At 30.5% G+C, this 18,907-nt stretch overlaps 1 protein-coding gene across 1 annotated transcript in view; it reads right to left on the bottom strand.

Moving 5' to 3' along the window:
* The window catches only part of LOC133184959 (uncharacterized), a 226,303-nt gene that overhangs the window by 192,616 nt on the left and 14,780 nt on the right, over positions 1–18,907 (bottom strand). Inside the window, exons 2-9 of the mRNA XM_061320024.1 lie at positions 16,743–16,833; positions 16,573–16,606; positions 11,605–11,737; positions 8,906–8,966; positions 8,379–8,485; positions 7,735–7,817; positions 5,511–5,569; positions 5,253–5,374 (exon numbers count right to left, since the gene is read on the bottom strand). Coding sequence (XP_061176008.1) covers positions 5,253–5,374; positions 5,511–5,569; positions 7,735–7,817; positions 8,379–8,485; positions 8,906–8,966; positions 11,605–11,737; positions 16,573–16,606; positions 16,743–16,833 — 690 coding nt within the window. The remainder of the gene's footprint in view (positions 1–5,252; positions 5,375–5,510; positions 5,570–7,734; positions 7,818–8,378; positions 8,486–8,905; positions 8,967–11,604; positions 11,738–16,572; positions 16,607–16,742; positions 16,834–18,907) is intronic.

Genomic DNA, 18,907 nt, shown 5'->3' with positions numbered 1-18,907 from the left:
TGTCACAGAAAGTGTGTTAGACATACCCTTGTTGCACTTTATATCTGAAACAATGACAGAAAAAATTTGTAGGGGATGTTTCATTAATCATTACATGTAACTGATCTTTTCAAATTAAATACAGTGGTCTGCAACTGCACTAGAAAAACATGAAATCAAAAGGCCCATGGACACAATGATCACGTTAGTCACTACGGCCATGTTGTTCTTTATAAGCAGATCCCCCCCCCCCCCATCTTCCGAAGTAAAACTTGATTGTTTTGCCTGTTCTAGCTGGCTCAACCCTAGCCCCTGGAGACATGAGGATCCCAGCTTCCTTAGAAATATTACTTATCTTTTTATTGTTCTTGAGAAGAGATTTTTAAAGATTTGTTTCCATATATATTCCTTTGTAAAACTTTAATTGCTCATAATGGCCCCACCATACCCCCCATGTCATAATTTGAACAAATTTGATTGAATGTACAATACACAACCTAATGCTTCCATGTAAATACAGTTGAACTTCAGTATCGAGAACACTGATATCTCGAATACCATGGATATGTCGAAGTCCCAATTGCTTATTGTTTAAGTAATATACCCTTGATATCTTGAATCCTCAGATATCTCAAAGTTTTTTCTTGGTCCAATCGAGTTTGAGATAATGAGATTTTACTGTATGAACAATTATGCCCTAGCTTGATTGAGAAGATTCTATAAAAAATTCCTACATATTCTAATGTAAAACTTGATCACCCATTGTTGCCCCATACTACCCTAGAGGGTCAATTAAGCTATGAATGATCGTGAATCTACACTATATAATAAAGCTTGCACATAAGTTTCAACTCACCTCGCCCAGTGGTTCTTGAGAAAGATTTACATTTATCAAATATGTCATAAAATTTTCACTAATTAGTAATTATCTATTATCTCCTATTGAAAGAGAGCGGGACCTTTAATTTGAATATCGTTCATTTGATCCACAAATTTAGATCAGAATTCAAAGCTCAATTCAGCCTTCAGCACAGGAAAGCTAAATATGTTTCAAAATTAAGGGAACAATCATTTCATTCTAAGAAGGGGGGGATAGAGGGCTATTTTTCAAGTCAGCTTATTTCTTTCCATACCAGTGAAGGACAAACTAACTACTTTCAAGATGATAAATACAGAAAATTATATACATTTTTTCTTCACTTATAACATTTTAACCCCCCCCCCCCCTTACACTCAGACATACAAGGGGGGGGGGGGGGAGAGAAGGACAAATTATGTTTTCAACATTTTGAGGTTCAGATTATTTATTTCCAAAATCTGCAAGTCACTTCCCCCTTTCAGAATCAAATGGTCTACTCGCTTTCCACAGGCACTTGTTTCTGTAATACTTTTTAACCCATAGTATGATAGTATATTAATAACATAAGGTATCCAACTCGTATGCAGGTAACGATCACAGGGGGGTGCTTCCGGAATGTAAACAATGTAAATAAAAAGAAAGAAATATTTGTAGATCTACTAAATTGTATCAGTCATCACGATGGGTTTTAAAACGTATTATATATTTTTAATTTATATTGTTTACATTTCGGGAGCAAGCCCCTGTGATACGTTTACGATGTTTCATGATCGGCTAAGTTTCTTACTCTGAACTTCTTTCAATTAAATCAGTTGATCAAGCACTTGTAGAAGGACAGCTCCCTTTTTGTGTCGCACCTTGGGGTCATTGTTACACCTAGAAGTCAGTAATTTGCTCACAAATACCTTAAAACACCACATGTTCTACTTTCTCGTCTCTACTTTCGTTTTGATTTAATGCATTTCCGTGAATATAAAGCTTACTTCCGGCAAAGGGAGAAGTCATTAAAAATGCTTTTTAAATAAAAATAATGTAGAGAGATATCTCTTTACAGTAAAGAGCCCAGCTAGCACAAAAACATTTTTAAAATGTTTTAAAAACATTTTCAAAATGTTACAAAAACATTTTCAAAAATGTTTTAATCACGTGATTTTGTATGGTTTTTTAAACGTTTTTAAAACATTTTAGCACAATGTTTCAGCAAATGTTATTAGAACATTTTATAAAATGTTACGAAAACATTTTTAAAAAATGTTTTAATCACGTGATTTTGTATGGTTTTTTAAACGTTTTTAAAACATTTTAGCAAAATGTTTCAGCAAATGTTATCAGAACATTTTCCTTAAATGTTACTAAAACATTTTCGAAAATGTTTTATTCATATGATTTTGTATGGTTTTTAAAACGTTTTTAAAACATTTTACCCAAATGTTGCAATGACGTTTCTTTCCTGAAATGTCACTTTACGTTTTCATTAAATGATATCAACATCAATTTGTATGACTTTAAAATGGCTTTTCATACATTTCATCTTAATTATAACTCTCAAAGAATTAATCACAACTGAATGAATTCACTTTTTACAAATTTTAATACAAATCCTTATTTAATATGAAAAACATATTATAGTTCCATTTCCGGTACAAGTTCTGAGTTATTCTGTTTTAACCCAACAGGTATTTTTAAAGAATAAAAATCCATTCTCTGAATTTAAAAAACAACAGAATCACATAAATCCTTCACACAAAAAAGAATAAACAGGCTTAGATCACTGTTATCATTTACGATCCCGCAAAAAACATGTATCTACATGTACATGTGTAAGTTCCACAGAGCGGCGGATCTATTATATAAATGGAATCGCACACATTGATCAAGTTCACAAGAAGTCTGTCCTGAATTGAATCAAGAAGCTCTTCTTCTGTAAAGCAGAACCTGTAAACATAGAGATAAAGGTGTTTAAGCCATCCGTCTACATCAGATCTTTAAATGATGAAAATATACAAGAACATTTTTTAAATCTTAAAATCACAAGAAATTTTCCCATTTACATTAGTGAAAAGAATTAGAGTTGCTGCATGTTCATAACTAAAACACAATAATATTATTTAAGAGCAATTATATTTACGTACCAAAGAGTTGCTTTTATCAGCTAGTGGCGGTTCTTCCAAATGTGGCAATTTGAATGAAATTCAAGTCTGTTGATGGAACTGTCATCTAACTGCAATATGATTTCATGTTTCAGTATTAAGATATAAAGAGTTGTGATCAACATAAGACAAGGAGGTATATTTGTTGTTGCCTAAACTATTCAGTTCAAATGCATAATAGCTTTGTTTTTGCTACACATATGCATACAAAAATACAATGATGTACTGGTAACAGAAAAGTCACTTATAAAAATTATCTTTTGAAATCTCTGATGAAATTATACTCACAAGGCAGGTGTTAATAATCCAGCGCTAATTCCTCTGGCTTATATGATGCAAAAATCTTGTTTGAAAATCAGCAACAAGAAAACGCGCACATCCTGTTTACCAGAATTCAAATTTTGGCCTAGATAAGCTGCAATCCACTGAACACTCTAACGCGCTGCCCAGCAGGAGAATTGCATAACAAGGTTATCATGACACTGAAACTGACCAGGCCACTCCTAATCTGCTGCCTTGGCGTGTAGGAAATATGATGCAAACAGACGAGATCGTCAAAAATCAGGCCGTGTTAATCATTGTAACAGTTTGCTTATTATTTTGTTTTCTTTTTTAAACTAAAGTATCTTTAGTTTATTCAGTGAACCTTATATTGATTACATGTCTGTCAACTCAATAAGAATTTTTGAAAAAAGGAAAGAAAAATACAGGGATAATGTTTTTGGAACATTTTTAAAAACAATTCTTCATTTAATCTCAATCCTCTCTGGATATTCTATATATTTTTTTTCAGAAACTTTCTCGGGAAAAATTGAATATTTTTAAAACATTTTGAAAATTACATTACAAAATATTGCATCAATGCTAAATAAAATGTTTTAGTCTTTGAAAGGATAAACGTTATAGTCAATGTTCTAAAAACATTTTTACAACATACTTTGAAAATAAACAAATGCATTGATATTAACAATGATATAAATGTTTTAAAAATATTTTGAAAATGTTTCTATAGAATGTTGCATAAATTATAAATAAAATGTTTCAGTTGTAGGAGGAGAAAACGTTTTGTTCAATGTTTTAAAAACATTTTCACGACCAACACTGAAACATTTAAATATTAAACTATAAGCAATATTAAGAATGTTTTAAAAACATTTTGACAACGTTCCTTCGAAATGTTTTAGAAACGTAACATTACTATGTTTCATATATATAGAAGAGGAATGTTTTATTTCATGTTTTAAAAACATTTTTATAACGTAATATGAAACTGTTTAATATATGCAAACAAGACATACCTTTGGAATCATTTTTAAAACGTTTCAAAAACATTTTTTAAAATGTTCCTTAAAGATTTTACTTTAACCTTTTTGAAAACATTGTAAAAATGTTTTTAAAATGTTACAATGGGAAAGAAAAATGTTTTTAAAACGTTTTAAAAATGTTTACTCTGAAATGTTTTGAAAAAACTTTTTTATAACTGCAATAAAATGTTTTGGAAATGTTTTGTGCTACCTGGGAGATATCTCTTTTTGCTTGGGAGATATCTCTTTTGGACACTTTTGAAAGATATCTCTTTCACTTTGAGAGATATCTCTTAAGATAAACTTAGAGAGATATCTCTTTTACTTTGAGAGATATCTCTTAAACTTGGAAAGATATCTCTCAAAGTAAAAGAGATATCTTTCTAGGTGAAAGAGATATCTCTCTAAGTGAAAGAGATATCTCTTTAACGCTAAGAGATATCTCTCTTAACGAAAGAGATATCTCTCAAAGGAAAAGAGATATCTCTTTAAGTGGAAGAGATATCTCTCTAAGTGAAAGAGATATCTCTCTAAGTGAAAGAGATATCTTTCTTAGTATAAGAGATATCTCTCTAAGTGAAAGAGATATCTCTTTCTTAGAGAGATATCTCTTTAAGTTGAGAGATATCTCTTTAAGTTGAGAGATATCTCTGTTTTTTAAGAGATATCTCTCTAAAATAAGAGATATCTCTGTAATTTTGAGTGAAAAATTTTTTTACGAATAAATAGTAAAAGGGCTTGCCATAATTTTAAACTATTAGACAACATGTTTTTCTGTTAGCACTTTTATTTCACATATAAATGTAAATATAAGGAATCACAGTGTAGTTTGTTGGGTATGCCAGGGACAACAACGACAGTTGGAAACGTGGAATAATTAATTTTGCATAACGGGTGAATCCTGAAATCACACTTCATATTTATCCTTTCTTGGACATTTCAACTAGAGAAGACACTTACAGTGCCAATATGTATTGGTGATTTCAGAAGTTGTTCACTTGGCTTCATCCATTTTCTCTTGTCCACGTGTCTTGTTAGGAAACTAAGCTTTCCTTGACTTGTGTAAGACATTGTAGGATACTCTACAATAAACATACATAAGTAGAAAAGCGTTATTCTCTTACATGCAATAGTTTCCCACATTTTTCAAAATAAATTCTTAACTATGCATTGAATTAAATATTAATCTAAACAGGCACATAAAAAGTTACAAATTACCTTCTTTACTAAAGTCGTTTACAGCCTTTACCTTTCTCATGCCATGAAATGGATCAAATCTTAAAGTACAAGGAAATAAAGTACAGTCAAATCTGTATTAAGAGACCATCCAAAGGAGAAAGGTCACATCATATGGCAGGTGTTTTCTTAATACTGATTGCTTATATTCCACAGTTCAAATAAATACACTTATTCTAGAAACAAATGAACAATGGAAAATATTTCAAATTTATTTGATTTCATATAATTATATATATATATATATATATATATATATATATATATATATATATATATATATATATATATATATATATATATATATATATATATATATATATATATATATATATATATATATTACGTATTGATCAACTGCAAATTCCTTGTCTATTTTGGGGAGCAATTATTCTGAACAAAAGTCATTTGATTTTCGGTGAGTATTGGGCTTCTGTATATTTGAGATTTTTTTCACACAAAAAGAAAATTGCTGTTAAGATTTTTCACGATAGAAAAAAAGTCATGATAAATAAAATTGTTTTATATGATATACATGTGCATGTATAACTTTGCATGTTTTGCTCTGAGTAAAGAATTAAAACTGTCAATTTTTGCATTTGGAGACAAATAAAATTATTTACGACTAAAAACATATTCAATCTATTTAAATATTTCTTATGACTAATTTTAACTCTGATTGTTTATTTGTCACCAGTTACATCAAAAATAAATATCCGGTGAGGGAACTAGCTGCATTGTACCATAAATGTGTTTACATAATCTAACAGTGACATGACCCACTTAAAACCCCCAAAAGATTTAGTTTGAAGTTGAGATAAAATATACCAGCTTTACTCATGTTATCATCCAGTTGGTCCTTATATATAGAACAAATTGGATAACGTTTATGATCGAAATACTATATGTATAATCGGAATAGATCTTAAACCTATATTTTCAAAATTGGTGCTTTAAGATGAGAATGTTAATATCTAAAATTTTAATATTTTTTTCAATTTTGAATTGCTGATTTTCTTGTAAAACCCGCAATATATAATTTTTTTAAATGAATTGTCACGATGATTGATTAATAATCGATCATCGATCGGAAAGCTCATCAATTCTGAGCAATCGATTAGAGATTTAACAATTGATTATAATCAGTATAATACAGCACTAATCTTTTTCATTGTTTTCACGCTTTTATTTCAAGAAAAAAAAATTATCATAATTCTGCCATAAATATTTTTTTATTTGTTGTTTATCATATCATCTGCTTTGATACAGTAAGCTGGTTTTCTTACAGATAAGGACAACTACGCTTGAATTTCCAAAAAATAGATAATGATTACAATGATATTGTATTTCTAAGCTGAAGAAACAAAACTGATTGTATAATTAAATAAATTGGTTATCAAAATTTTGGAGGAAAATTCACTTTCATTTAAATGAAATCACATGGGTCATGCGGATTTGCTTTATTTACTGTGTAGTAAAAAAAATTAATTATATTCTAGGTGATCACATTGATTAAAACTCTGTCAATACTTGTTTTTTTTTTAAAGTAAATCTTAATCATGTAAAAATCTGTGTTACTGAAATTGTTAATCAAACTGCATTCTGTATTTAGAATTTTAAACTGTGTGATACACTTTTACTTTCTTCTATGATATATATAAAGTTTAGTGCCTATTTTATACAAATGGTTAACGATTTGATTATTGGTCGATTATCAGTTGATCAGAGTCAACGGATGCTGCCCATTTTAAACGATTCTGATTTTCAACCGATTTGAAAACTAATATAAACACGGGTCTGAACCAACAATCTTGACATGCTCGACCTATATTGAAATATTTAAAAGTTGTTAAATCACAGTATAATTGCACAAAATCATTGGCAAAAGTTGCAAAAATCACTGTAGAATCTGACAGGGAGTCCTCCAATGCAGGTACAATGTATAGGGTAATTCCTTGAGAGGGATTTTTACGGTCACATATGGCAGTGGTTAGTCTCTTAAGGAAGCTTTAAACACTACATGCAAGAGCCTTCTGGTAGGTTTTTTTGGTACTTAAGGTGATCCTGTAAATTCTGTAGTATATATTTCTATCAAAAGTCTTAAATTTTCTTGATTGTTGGTGTTTAGATCTTCCTTAATACTGTGTGTGAATATGGCAATTTTAACTATATTAAAAGTTTGAAATAAATGCTCTCTATCTCTCACCCTGGAGGTGTTTTAGGAGATGTAAAATTTTCTTCAATAAGCACACTATGAATAGTTTCAAGGTAGGCTTGGTAGATCATAGTCTAAAATTTAAAAAAAAATAGCATATTATAAAGTAATCACAAATTTTATAGATCAACTCTACAAATGTCATCTGTTGTTTAAACTAAATCAGTAAATTTTTTGAATGAAAGTGTCATCTGTAATTGAGAAAATATATAAAACAAATCAGTAAATGTCTTAAGTAAAAATTGAATAGATATTCTTCCATACTGTAGGTAAAAGTCCAACAGTCATATTCTGAACCAAGTGGAAGCAACTTTACATGGGAACATCTACTTATAAACTTTACAAATGTAAACCACTGTTCTTAAAGTAATCCAGAAAGTAAAATTTTGTCCCTGTATTGTGGATCCATTTTATACAAATAGGACATGAACTAAACAAAATTTAGATAAGGACACTGCCTTGTTTAAGGCCATATTGAACCAAAAGCAAAAGGGTAATATGCTAATGAGACATTCTCACCCATCCTTGTCATTATTAGTAAATCTCTTGCATTTTCAAGTCTTTAACCAGATTGTTTGAAGATAATCATTATAATACATATGTAAGTCTTTATTTTATTTGTATGATAATTTTACCTTATGAAATGATGCCTTTGCATTCTTCACAGGATGTTGGAGCCTTGTCTTTTTGAACTCTAAACCCTCTTTCACTGGAGATACCATGTATGTAGCATTGTGCCCTCCTATCATTAAATATGAATTCTCTGTAAACCAGGCATTTAATATATCTCTCTGAATAATAAGAAATATTCAAAATCAAGCTACAATTCAGACCTTCTTTTACTGTACATGTATATCATTTATTCTCATGGGGTAAGAGATTTTTTTTTGGTTTGAGTTAAAGATATTGGTTTGAGGGTATTTGATTTTGTAGTAGATGAAGAAACATGATACTGTAGTTTAAAATTTTAACATTTTGTTTGAAACATATGAATTTGTGAGTGTCTCCATACCACAAAAACACAAGAATTTTTACCCTCACAAAAATTAATAATTTCACAGTATGCTGTTTTAAGATTTTTAGGCATATGCATTCTATGTGTAATACTGTCTTTCATTTTGTAATCATGAGAATCAGTCTTTCTCTGTATATGAGGACAAACCTTCAGTTCCATTTTCAAAAATATGGTAAGTAAAAGCACCACTGCTTCTATTTCCAGGAATCTGAAGAAGAAAAATGTGTAACTTAAACAACATAAATATTAAGCACTTTATAATGTATTATTATTAAAAGTTCTAATTCATTGGTAAAACTTAAAGATGTTGCCAAGTAAGAGGACTGTTTTTTTAACCTATTTTAAATAAAAAAGCAATGGCTAATTGAAGGATCTTCAAGTAGCTAAGGGATAGTGTTGCTATTTTGGACGGGCGTGTTCTTTCGGAGAGTCAGTACAAAGCACGATAACTTTTTCTGGTATTAAAACATATTTCTGTACTTTAACATTATATTTAAGAAATGATGACTACAAAATTCTGTTCATGTGCCTAACTCAGCTCTGATTGGTTGCCTTAAATTAATTACCTTCAACTACCGTGCTGTGAATAAATATCCATATACTTTCTATTTGATTGGCAAATGATGTGTTAGAGATAAGTCTTTTTCTGTGAAAAATTATCTATGTAAATCATGAAATTAAATGTAAATAAAATTGACACGTTTTTCTAGTTTCATCAAGTATTATCTAGACAAAGGCAATAAGAGAATTTGAGGCGTCCAGGATTACAAGACCTCTCAGAAAGGCAGTGTTTAATACTTAATTAATTTAAAGTATTCAAACTCAGTAAATGCTTGGTTGTTTTATCAACACAAAAATATTTAAAGACTTAAAGACATAAAACAGATCACCATCACTTTGTGAGAATGTAGCAGTAGATTTATTTTGTTGACCGGTTTCGTCCAGAGACGGTTGTCATCAGAACTGTCTTTAAAGTTGTTACGGTCGCTAAGTTTACAACTTTAGATACAGACCCTATTTTAAAAATACCATTTGGTATCCACATGTGGTACTCTTCTAGATCTGTAAATCTAACCTCAAGGTGTCGGTCTGCAGATTTCTTTTTATAATTTTTTTAACGTAGAAAATGATAATTTATTATTTTTTGTTATCAATTTTGTTTGAAAAAAAGGAGGGGAGGGGCAAAGTAAAGAGAAAAAAATGACCTCTCTCTAGATCGATCTGCCATTTTAACTCAATTTTATCTGAACACTTCAACAGGTGTTCATTGCTAACTATTCTTTGAAGCCTTACATTTACATATAACAGGTCTGGGCGGCCTCCGTTTTTGGAGGATAGATTTTATCCGCTGAAAACAGAGGATAAAGGTGTCGCCACCATCCAGACCTTTCAAAACAAAGGACAGTTAACTCGTAAACAAACAAATAAAGCAACTCTTTCATTTATGAACCGTCACTGATTTTTCAACCAAAACAAAAAAAAGGTAAAATTTCATATGATGATGGATAAATTTAGATGTTAAATCTATATAACATTATTCTTATAATTACTGTCAGTAAGTTATTCAGTTTAATGTTTAGTTATCAATGAGTACCCTTACCTGTCCCAGACGATAAAATTTTATAATGAGGCTGATTTTCCGGTACCGTATTTATATGTTTGCAAATTTTGATAAACAATTTTTTGAAAAATCAATTATTATTTCTTTTAATAAATAATCCTTTAACACATCACATTTGTACTTTCCTTCTGAGTTTCCTTTTTTCTCGCTATTTTTAAATTGAAAGAAAATATGAAAGTAATATTATTTAAGTCCTTATTTATTTGTCTTGATAGGGAAAAACATAAAAATAAAACAAAATACCAAGAAATATTAAGTAAAAATGAAGCGCAAGTAGTGTCAACTTTGAAGCGTATTGTAAAAATTCTAGATATAGAATCTCAAATCGCCACGTACAATCAATAGTTTAATGTTTGAACTTTTATTTACATGTACTCTGGTGCTTGCACATTTTTATTAAAAGTAGCTAGATACGGGGCTTTTGAAAATCTCCTGTGTTATCCTCAAAAATCGGAGGATAAACTATCTCACAATGCAATGCGGTTTCCATATGGTAAAACAAAATTGGCCGCCATATTGAATCTAGCTTTCCTCCAAAAACAGAGGCCGCCTAGACCTGCATTAGGTTTAAGTCAACTTATAAAAAAAGTATCCCCTTTTTCCAATTCATGACTTGTTCAGAGTCTATCGTATTTCATTCCACTTTGTCCCTATAAATTTAATACAAATCCATGTTATCTTAAGTTTAGACTTTAAGTAGACTTTCAGAAATGCATGACATTCTTGATACTAAATGATGATTTGAGTCTCTCTAATGCAATATTGGTGACCTATATTGGCTATATTCTTACTGGTTGCTAGTTCATCAACATTCGTAACATAGCACAACTTTTCTAAAATGATGACAGTTTGAATCATTTTGTATTATTTCATACAGGTAAAGAAAAGAAAACACAAAATTTTGGACTGTTGATCAATTTTTTCCGTGTTGTAGTTTACAAAGATAAACATGAGTTAGAATTTGTATTTCAATTACATTTATTTAGTTTCACACGATTGAAGGGCATTATTCAATCATTTTTGAAGCTAGATCTCTCCCGACCGTGGTCGTTATAGTGTAATTATTGATTAAAATCATGTGTGAACCAAGGCGCACCCTGAAATCCAAGATGACAACTGTACAACCTACCGTCTTATTATACAGTAATGATATCTGTTAAAAAGTATCAATTTCAGCAATTTCTTTTGGCTTAGATTTTAAAAACTTTAATTTATATTCTTGTACCTCACCAAATTCATGAAGTTTGGCGGCAAATAAGGAAGCTAGACCTTTCTTGGTGGCCACCACTTCGTCTTCTTCTCCCTTTGGGTGATATACATGATCCACCACTCCTCGTGTAGATATCACAAAAGAAAACCTGTTTTGTTGACACAAGTACAAATTTATTTTCAGGCATAATTAATTTCGTTCTTTGAAAGAAAGCATGATGTAAGGACGCTCTAAACACTGCACACTAAAGAGTTCTATTTGTAGGGTAGTTTTATTTAGTTAGAGTGATCTGCCCTTAGAAGAAAAATAGAATAAATGGGAATCTACAGTAAATGGCACAATTTCTCATGAATTAAAGTATTCTTAATGTTATGTTAGACCGAGATTAAGTAATTGAATACATTATTTCCATTAATATTACCGATGCAAGTAAACAACAGTGATTTCTGTTCACAAATAGTTCATTGTCTTTGAACATTTCTTCTGCAGAAATAAGACAGGTACCCTATGCTAAAAATGAACTAGATACACTGAACATGTGCACCTTATATGATATATTTTTCTCGAAGTCCAAAAAGCATTTTGCATTAGTGTTTAGAGCTTCCTTAACCCCGACATAAGAGTTCGCCTTTCAACTTCTGGTATAACTTTGCCCCGATTTATATTGATTCAGAAGAAATACTTCATAGGTAGTAAAATATTCCTATGTGACTCAAGAATCGCAACTTCCTGGGCCTTTCCGACAAGCGGAAAACAACTGTGTTTTTTCCGACCACTGACGGAAAACCCGAGATGATGCTCTATTGGGGGCGGATCCAGGAATAAGGATTAAAGAGTGCGTTTTTTTTTGAGAGGCAAGCCCTTTTGGGGAACCCAGGTGAGGCGAAGACCCCTAGAAGATTATGAATTTCAATGATTTTATAAGTAAAACTCAACTTTATAATTAGCACTCATGAGTGTAGTTAAATCCCTCCTACAAATACAAACACATTTAAGTATTAATTTAGTCAAATTTTCATTAGAGAATTTCCTTCTCGTCAAACTTAATTATTGCTCGTCATCGAGCTGTGATTTGAGTGAATCTACTTACATACCCTATTTAATAAACCGTCTTTCATTGTCTTATATACACCCTATTACATATCCTCCCTCTTTTCATCTATTGTACCTTAAAATTTCATAAAACTGTGAAAACTTCGTATAACAAAGTTAAAATTATGATCAGTATTATTTTAGTCGAACATTTTTATCATGCTGATTTTCATCTTATGGTCATGCGCACCATACAATACCTGTATATAATTTTTCAAGATATTCTTAATCTAAAATGAAGGTACCATCAGAGGTACTAAGACAAAAAAATTAGAATATATTATTGAGGTTTCAAAAAGATAACTTTTGATGAAAATTTGGTGTTTTTCAATGCAAAATATGCACAAATGAACAAATGTACTTTTTAGCTGGAATTTCTGCAATTTTTTTTTTTTTTGGAGGAGAAGTTCAGCAATCCAGATAATGAAACTCTTAAGTTTTCAACATATGAAAAAGCCTTTCTTTGATTTTTGTGGAAAATCCAATTTAATTTCATTGTTTATACCTGAGTTACCTTTCTTTGAAGAACTAAAACGCAATAAACTCTTGCATATACTAGCAACAGAAAGCACTGTATGTTTATATTTTCATATTAATGGAAAAATTCTGAAGTGACTGAATAATCTTTGAATTTCCTGTCATTCTTTGTTTTTCTGATGTTTTTCCCTATGGAAAGCATATAAATGCTGAAAACATTTTCCTTCAACAAAATTTCAGTTTCCTAATGCTTTAAAACCATATCACAGAAAAAGAAAAACTCACTTGCTCACTTTCTAAGCTCTCTTTAAAAAGCTAATTTGTTATAGATGTACAAGCATTCAAACTAAACTGCTTTACATTAGCTGTACAATTCGAACAAAATTATATGCGGTAGATCATAGAGCTATACATGCAATTTGTGCGCCACTTTTGGACTTTTTTCCTAAAACAGCCTACAACACAAAATTAAATAAGAACGCAGAATGTAATAAACTGGGATTATTACATTTTGTGTTATTGTATATTTTGCGTCTCGGGATCAACTTAGAATGTAATAACGATATATAAAGAAATGTTATTATTCAGATTTAAAAAAATATTACATGTTTACGTATGTTTATGTTTGTATGTATATGACACATCTATAATATAATATATCCAAATCCAATGGGCCCCTGGTAACATAGGTGAGGATTAATCTGGAATATCTCAGGATATTTCATCCCAATTCCTGTTGTATTTTTGAAAATAAAGAATGAAAAAAGAATGTAATAAAGAAAATGATACAACAAACTTTTAGGATTATTACGTTTCGCGTTATTACATTTTGCTTGGAGATTAACGCAAAATGTAATAACAGAAAATGCAATTAAAAATTGGATTATTACATTCTGCGTAATTACATTTTGTGAATCTGTATTGTGAAAAAAGATACAAATCATAATATTGATTGATTGAAAAGTAAAAACCGAGAAATGCTGCTTTTGCAATAGTGGCAAAATGTTGTGTTTTATACAATTATCTATTACAATATTCAACATTTTTAATGTATTCATTTTAATAACATAACTTCTCTCTCTCTCTCTCTCTCTCTCTCTCTCTCTCTCTATATATATATATATATATATACGAGGGGTTATTAAAAAGTTCGCGAACTAATTGAATTACTTCCATAATAGAAATAAAATTAGGTTTCAGTGTTCATTGCAGCCCGGAGGACCGGGCTGCTCTATACATATAAGTTTAAGTTTGGTATATGGGGATTGAGGTGGGAGAAGTTATTCAGAATTAAAGGTTTTCTAAACATTAAAAAGATTGTTAATCAGAATGTTCTTTCCCTTTATAAATTACGAGATACACAATATATTTACTTCCATAAAGTGAATCTGTAAAAATATATATGTTTTTCATATTTAATATATAAAGTTACTTATCATTTACTATCGAAAAAACGACAGGTCCCTTTTTTTATAACATCGAATTTTACTTATCGCATAAAAACGTAAAAATGTACTTTACACAGTTCGTGTTTTATATTCTTAAAGTGAAAGTTTTTGAAAATAGGCGATGCATGTGTCTGGTTTCAAATTAAATTTTATGCAGCCAACATTTACTTGAGGAATTGATAAAGTTTAAAAGGGTATCGTTTTTGTTCGATTTTCATCCGACTATAAGTTTTCAAAATATTCTCGACTATCGTCTCCATCATTTAGACGCATGCCTTTTTCACACATATCGAAGCGTTTTGATGATCAAGACTCATTTCCATTGTTTACTTTATTTATTTCCCGGGCGACAATTGAATGAGCATGGTGACCATTTAAGAAAAATTTTTTTTTTAGGAAATCGGCGAGGCATTCAATTGTTTACATATACTTCATTGTCAAAACGCACATATGAATCGGAAACAAGTTCTTCACACTCACAAAACTACTCTCCTCTAATAATTCAATTTGAATTTCTTTATAGGTTCAGATTCTCGCTAGGAAGAGGATTTGAAAATTACCGCACTGGACGTCACTTTCATATGAAAACGTGTGTTTGCGGTTATATTTCTATCCAGATCAGATAAAGCTTTCCAGAATTTATTTTATCAGAAATTAAGGTAGTATGTAGCAGTAAGTCATATGTCTATAGTATTAGATACTTTTATACATAACTAGGACTTATGTGTACTTTCATAAAATAATACACAGTCTAGGGGACACCGATTATTCTTACATGTACTATAGGATATAATGCAACCAGTTTACACTCGCGAGCAGTTATCTTAAATTGCAATATGAAATCAACACAGGTCTTCTTTTTATAATATATTGATAAACTATCATGATGCTGATCAGATACTTCTCTATTCCAATCTTAAGGTTTTTTGTAATAGTTTATATGATTGCAATGGAATCTATTAACGACGTAACGATGTAAAGCATTTAACGTTACGTTACAAATAATGACGTTCCTCATGCAAATTTCAATCAAAACAATGCCATACTGTAAAATCTCTTCTTGAAAAAGTATGATAGATATCTAAAAATGAAAAACAGTAATGAAAAGCTAAAAGTCTATACTATCTATATTGAAATTCTCATTAATTTTGGAGTTAAGGCACATTTCGATGGTTCGTGGCTCTAGCTCTTTGAGTATTCTTAATAGAGGTATAATATATATATATATATATATATATATATATATATATATATATATATATATATATATATATATATATATATATATATATATATATATATATATATATATATATATATAATCATTTCTCTACATCTGACAAATATAACGGGACAATCATTTGGGAATGATATTAAATAAAATGATTTTAAATTGGTGTATTCAAAATTCAGCTAAGATTACTAAAACAAGGAATTCTCCATCACTTCACATGAAAATACTGTGCCTACAAACAGTATGTTAATCATCATAAAATGTTAACCATATAATTGTAAAACATATATTGGTACCAAGGGTTAGGTTTAATTGCTGAATATTTTTGTAATGAAAAAGTAACCTATTAAAAATATAACAATATTTTGTAAAGTGATGTAAACAATACTTTGTAAAGTGTAATGCCATATTTGAATGTGCGAACTGATTAAAGTTTTTGTCCAAAAAGATTTAGGATTGCAGGTAGATTTTTGTATGCCAGCGACATCACATGTCTTGATAAACCCACCTACCCGCCCACTCCACTTCAGGTTTTCCAAAATATAGTTACAAATGTACTATATTGTGATTTCTTTCCATGGCGACCCAAAAATTATTGTCTTAAGTTTAAGAATAAGGCTTCTTGTGTATAGAGTATTGTCATATTGTAAATTTTGAAATTATCGGGTGGCAGTAAATACAAAATTTACGACCTGGCAACACTCCATACACAAATTGCAGTAAACTCCTTACCATTTTGAAAAGTCATTATCGATGCCCTTGGTATCTAAAAAAGAAAATTTAAAAGTAGTACAATTGATACTTAATAAACATAGATGATGTAATTAGATCAATTAATTTAGTATTATACATTGGCAGCGTACTATCAACCGAAATAACAGATGTAATCCTTAAAAACTCACTTGGATTCTCCACTGGGGCGACATTCAAGCTGTACACTTTTAACAGCAACTCCTGTCCATCGTCCAAGCTTTGAATGTTTGTATAACTGACCTGTTAAAGAGTAAAGGATACAGTGTCCACGGTGTATCTTATATATATTTACACAACACAAAAAATTAAAAAAATTATCACTTTCGCGTGGTGGCCGTTACTATAAGAATGAAAAATATTTCGAAATATTTTAAAATATTTCAATTTTCTTTTTCTTGAATGAGTCCCTAGTTTTTGCCTTCATGCGATATAATAGATTTATATATATATAAAAAAAAAAGAATATTATATGAAAATATGAGAGAAACAAGATGTGTTTGTGAAACACTGATGATCCCGTATGGCAGCTTATGACGGAGGAATATAACTGTGAATTTTGAAAGCCCTAGCTCCAACTGTTCCCAAGTCATGGCGAACGTTAAAGTTTTTTAAAAGTAAGTAAAACGTCAAGGTCAAGGTCAAATAAGGCCCCTAGTGAAGGTCTTGTCAAAAGTGATACACATGATCGTGAAGTATGAAAACCCTAGAAACAAACGTTCACATATTATGGCCAAGGCTAAAGTTTTTTAAAAGTAGGTCAAAGTCCAATGTCTAGGTCAATGCCAAAATTGTTGGTATCCAAAGGAAAGTCTTGTACCAAGGAATGCACATGTGAAGTATGAAAGCCGTAGCACCAAATATTTAAAAGGTATGGCCAAGATTAAAGTTTTTCAAAAGTAGGTCAAACTTTAAGGTCAAGGTCAAAAGGGTAAAGTGGTTTGTATTCAAACGAAGGACTTGTCATAAAGATTATATGCCTGAAGTATGAAAGCCCTAGCACCAACCATTCAAAAGTTATGGCCAAGGTTAAAGTTGTTCGAAAGTAGGTCAAACTCCTAGGTCAAGGTCATGGGGTCAAGTGGTTGGTATTCGAAGTAAATTATTGTCATAGGGATTACATATCTGAAGTATGGAAGCCCTAGCTCCAACCATTCAAAACTTATGGCCAAGGTTGAAGTTTTTCGAAAGAAGGTCAAACTCCTAGGTCAAGGTCATAGGGTCAAAGTGGTTTGTATTCGAAGTAAAGTATTGTCACGGGGATTACATATCTGAAGTACATGTATGGAAGCCCTAGCTCCTACCATTCAAAAGTTATGGCCAAGGTTAAAGTTTTTTGAAAGTAGTTCAAACTCCTAGGTCAAGGTCATAGGGTCAAAGTGTTTGGTATCTAAAGGAAGGTCTTGTCACAAGAAATACACATGTAAAGTTTGAAACCCCAAGCACCAACTGTTCAAAAGTTAAGGCCAAGGTTAAAGTAAAACCATCAATGTGACCTAATGACCTAATGTAAAACCATAAAAATAGTGCTATATTTTATAATCTTCTTTTACTCCTGGACATAAAACAGTCAAACTTTGGCAAGATTGTAATGAGCATTGAACCCTCTACCAAATTTTTAAAGTTTGTGTCCCCAGGGTCAGGGGTTCTGGAGTTAGGGTGGGACTCTATTGATCATAAAGTTCAGTGATCATGTGGAAAATGCATAAGGTCTTTGAAAATCTTCTTTCTGGGTATCTAGCAGACAAACTCAATGCACTTTAATAATGATCAAGGGTGCCTCTACCAAAATTTTGATATATTGTTTTTGAGGCCCCATGGTTAGGAGGTCTGATGTGAGGAAGAGCTCTATTGGTTTTATTTAGTAAAAATGTGTCTTTCCTTTGAAGATCTTCGCTTCTCTTGCGTCTTCAGGAAACAAAGTGCATATTTATAATGAGCAAATGTGCTTCTTCCAAAAAGAGTGTATTTTATTTTTTTTTAGAAATAATATTTTAATTATATTGAAGAGGAATATATTTTTACTTATATTATTTGTCCAGTTTTTTGTAATTTAGGAGACAAGTTTATTAAAAATTACTACTAAGACCTAATGTTTTTAAATTAATTTTTATTATAAACACCAAAGAATTTCAAAAAGGTAGGAAAAATAGATGCCATATTAATATACTGCAATTAAAATGTTTTAAAAGATCAGTAATATGTCAGTATGTAAGTATATTAAATTTATAATTGTTTAACATGATATATTGTATTGTGCTTTGTAGTAAATGTATAATATAAAGTAATATTGTGTCTATGTATCTAATGGAATGTC

Source organism: Saccostrea echinata, unplaced genomic scaffold (assembly GCF_033153115.1).
Source record: "Saccostrea echinata isolate AGI-Se365-2 ecotype Australia unplaced genomic scaffold, CSIRO_AGI_Sech_v1 ptg000012l, whole genome shotgun sequence".
NCBI lineage: Eukaryota > Metazoa > Mollusca > Bivalvia > Ostreida > Ostreidae > Saccostrea > Saccostrea echinata.
Note: the sequence above shows the minus strand (reverse complement) of the source record. Positions and strands in the feature narration are given on the sequence as shown.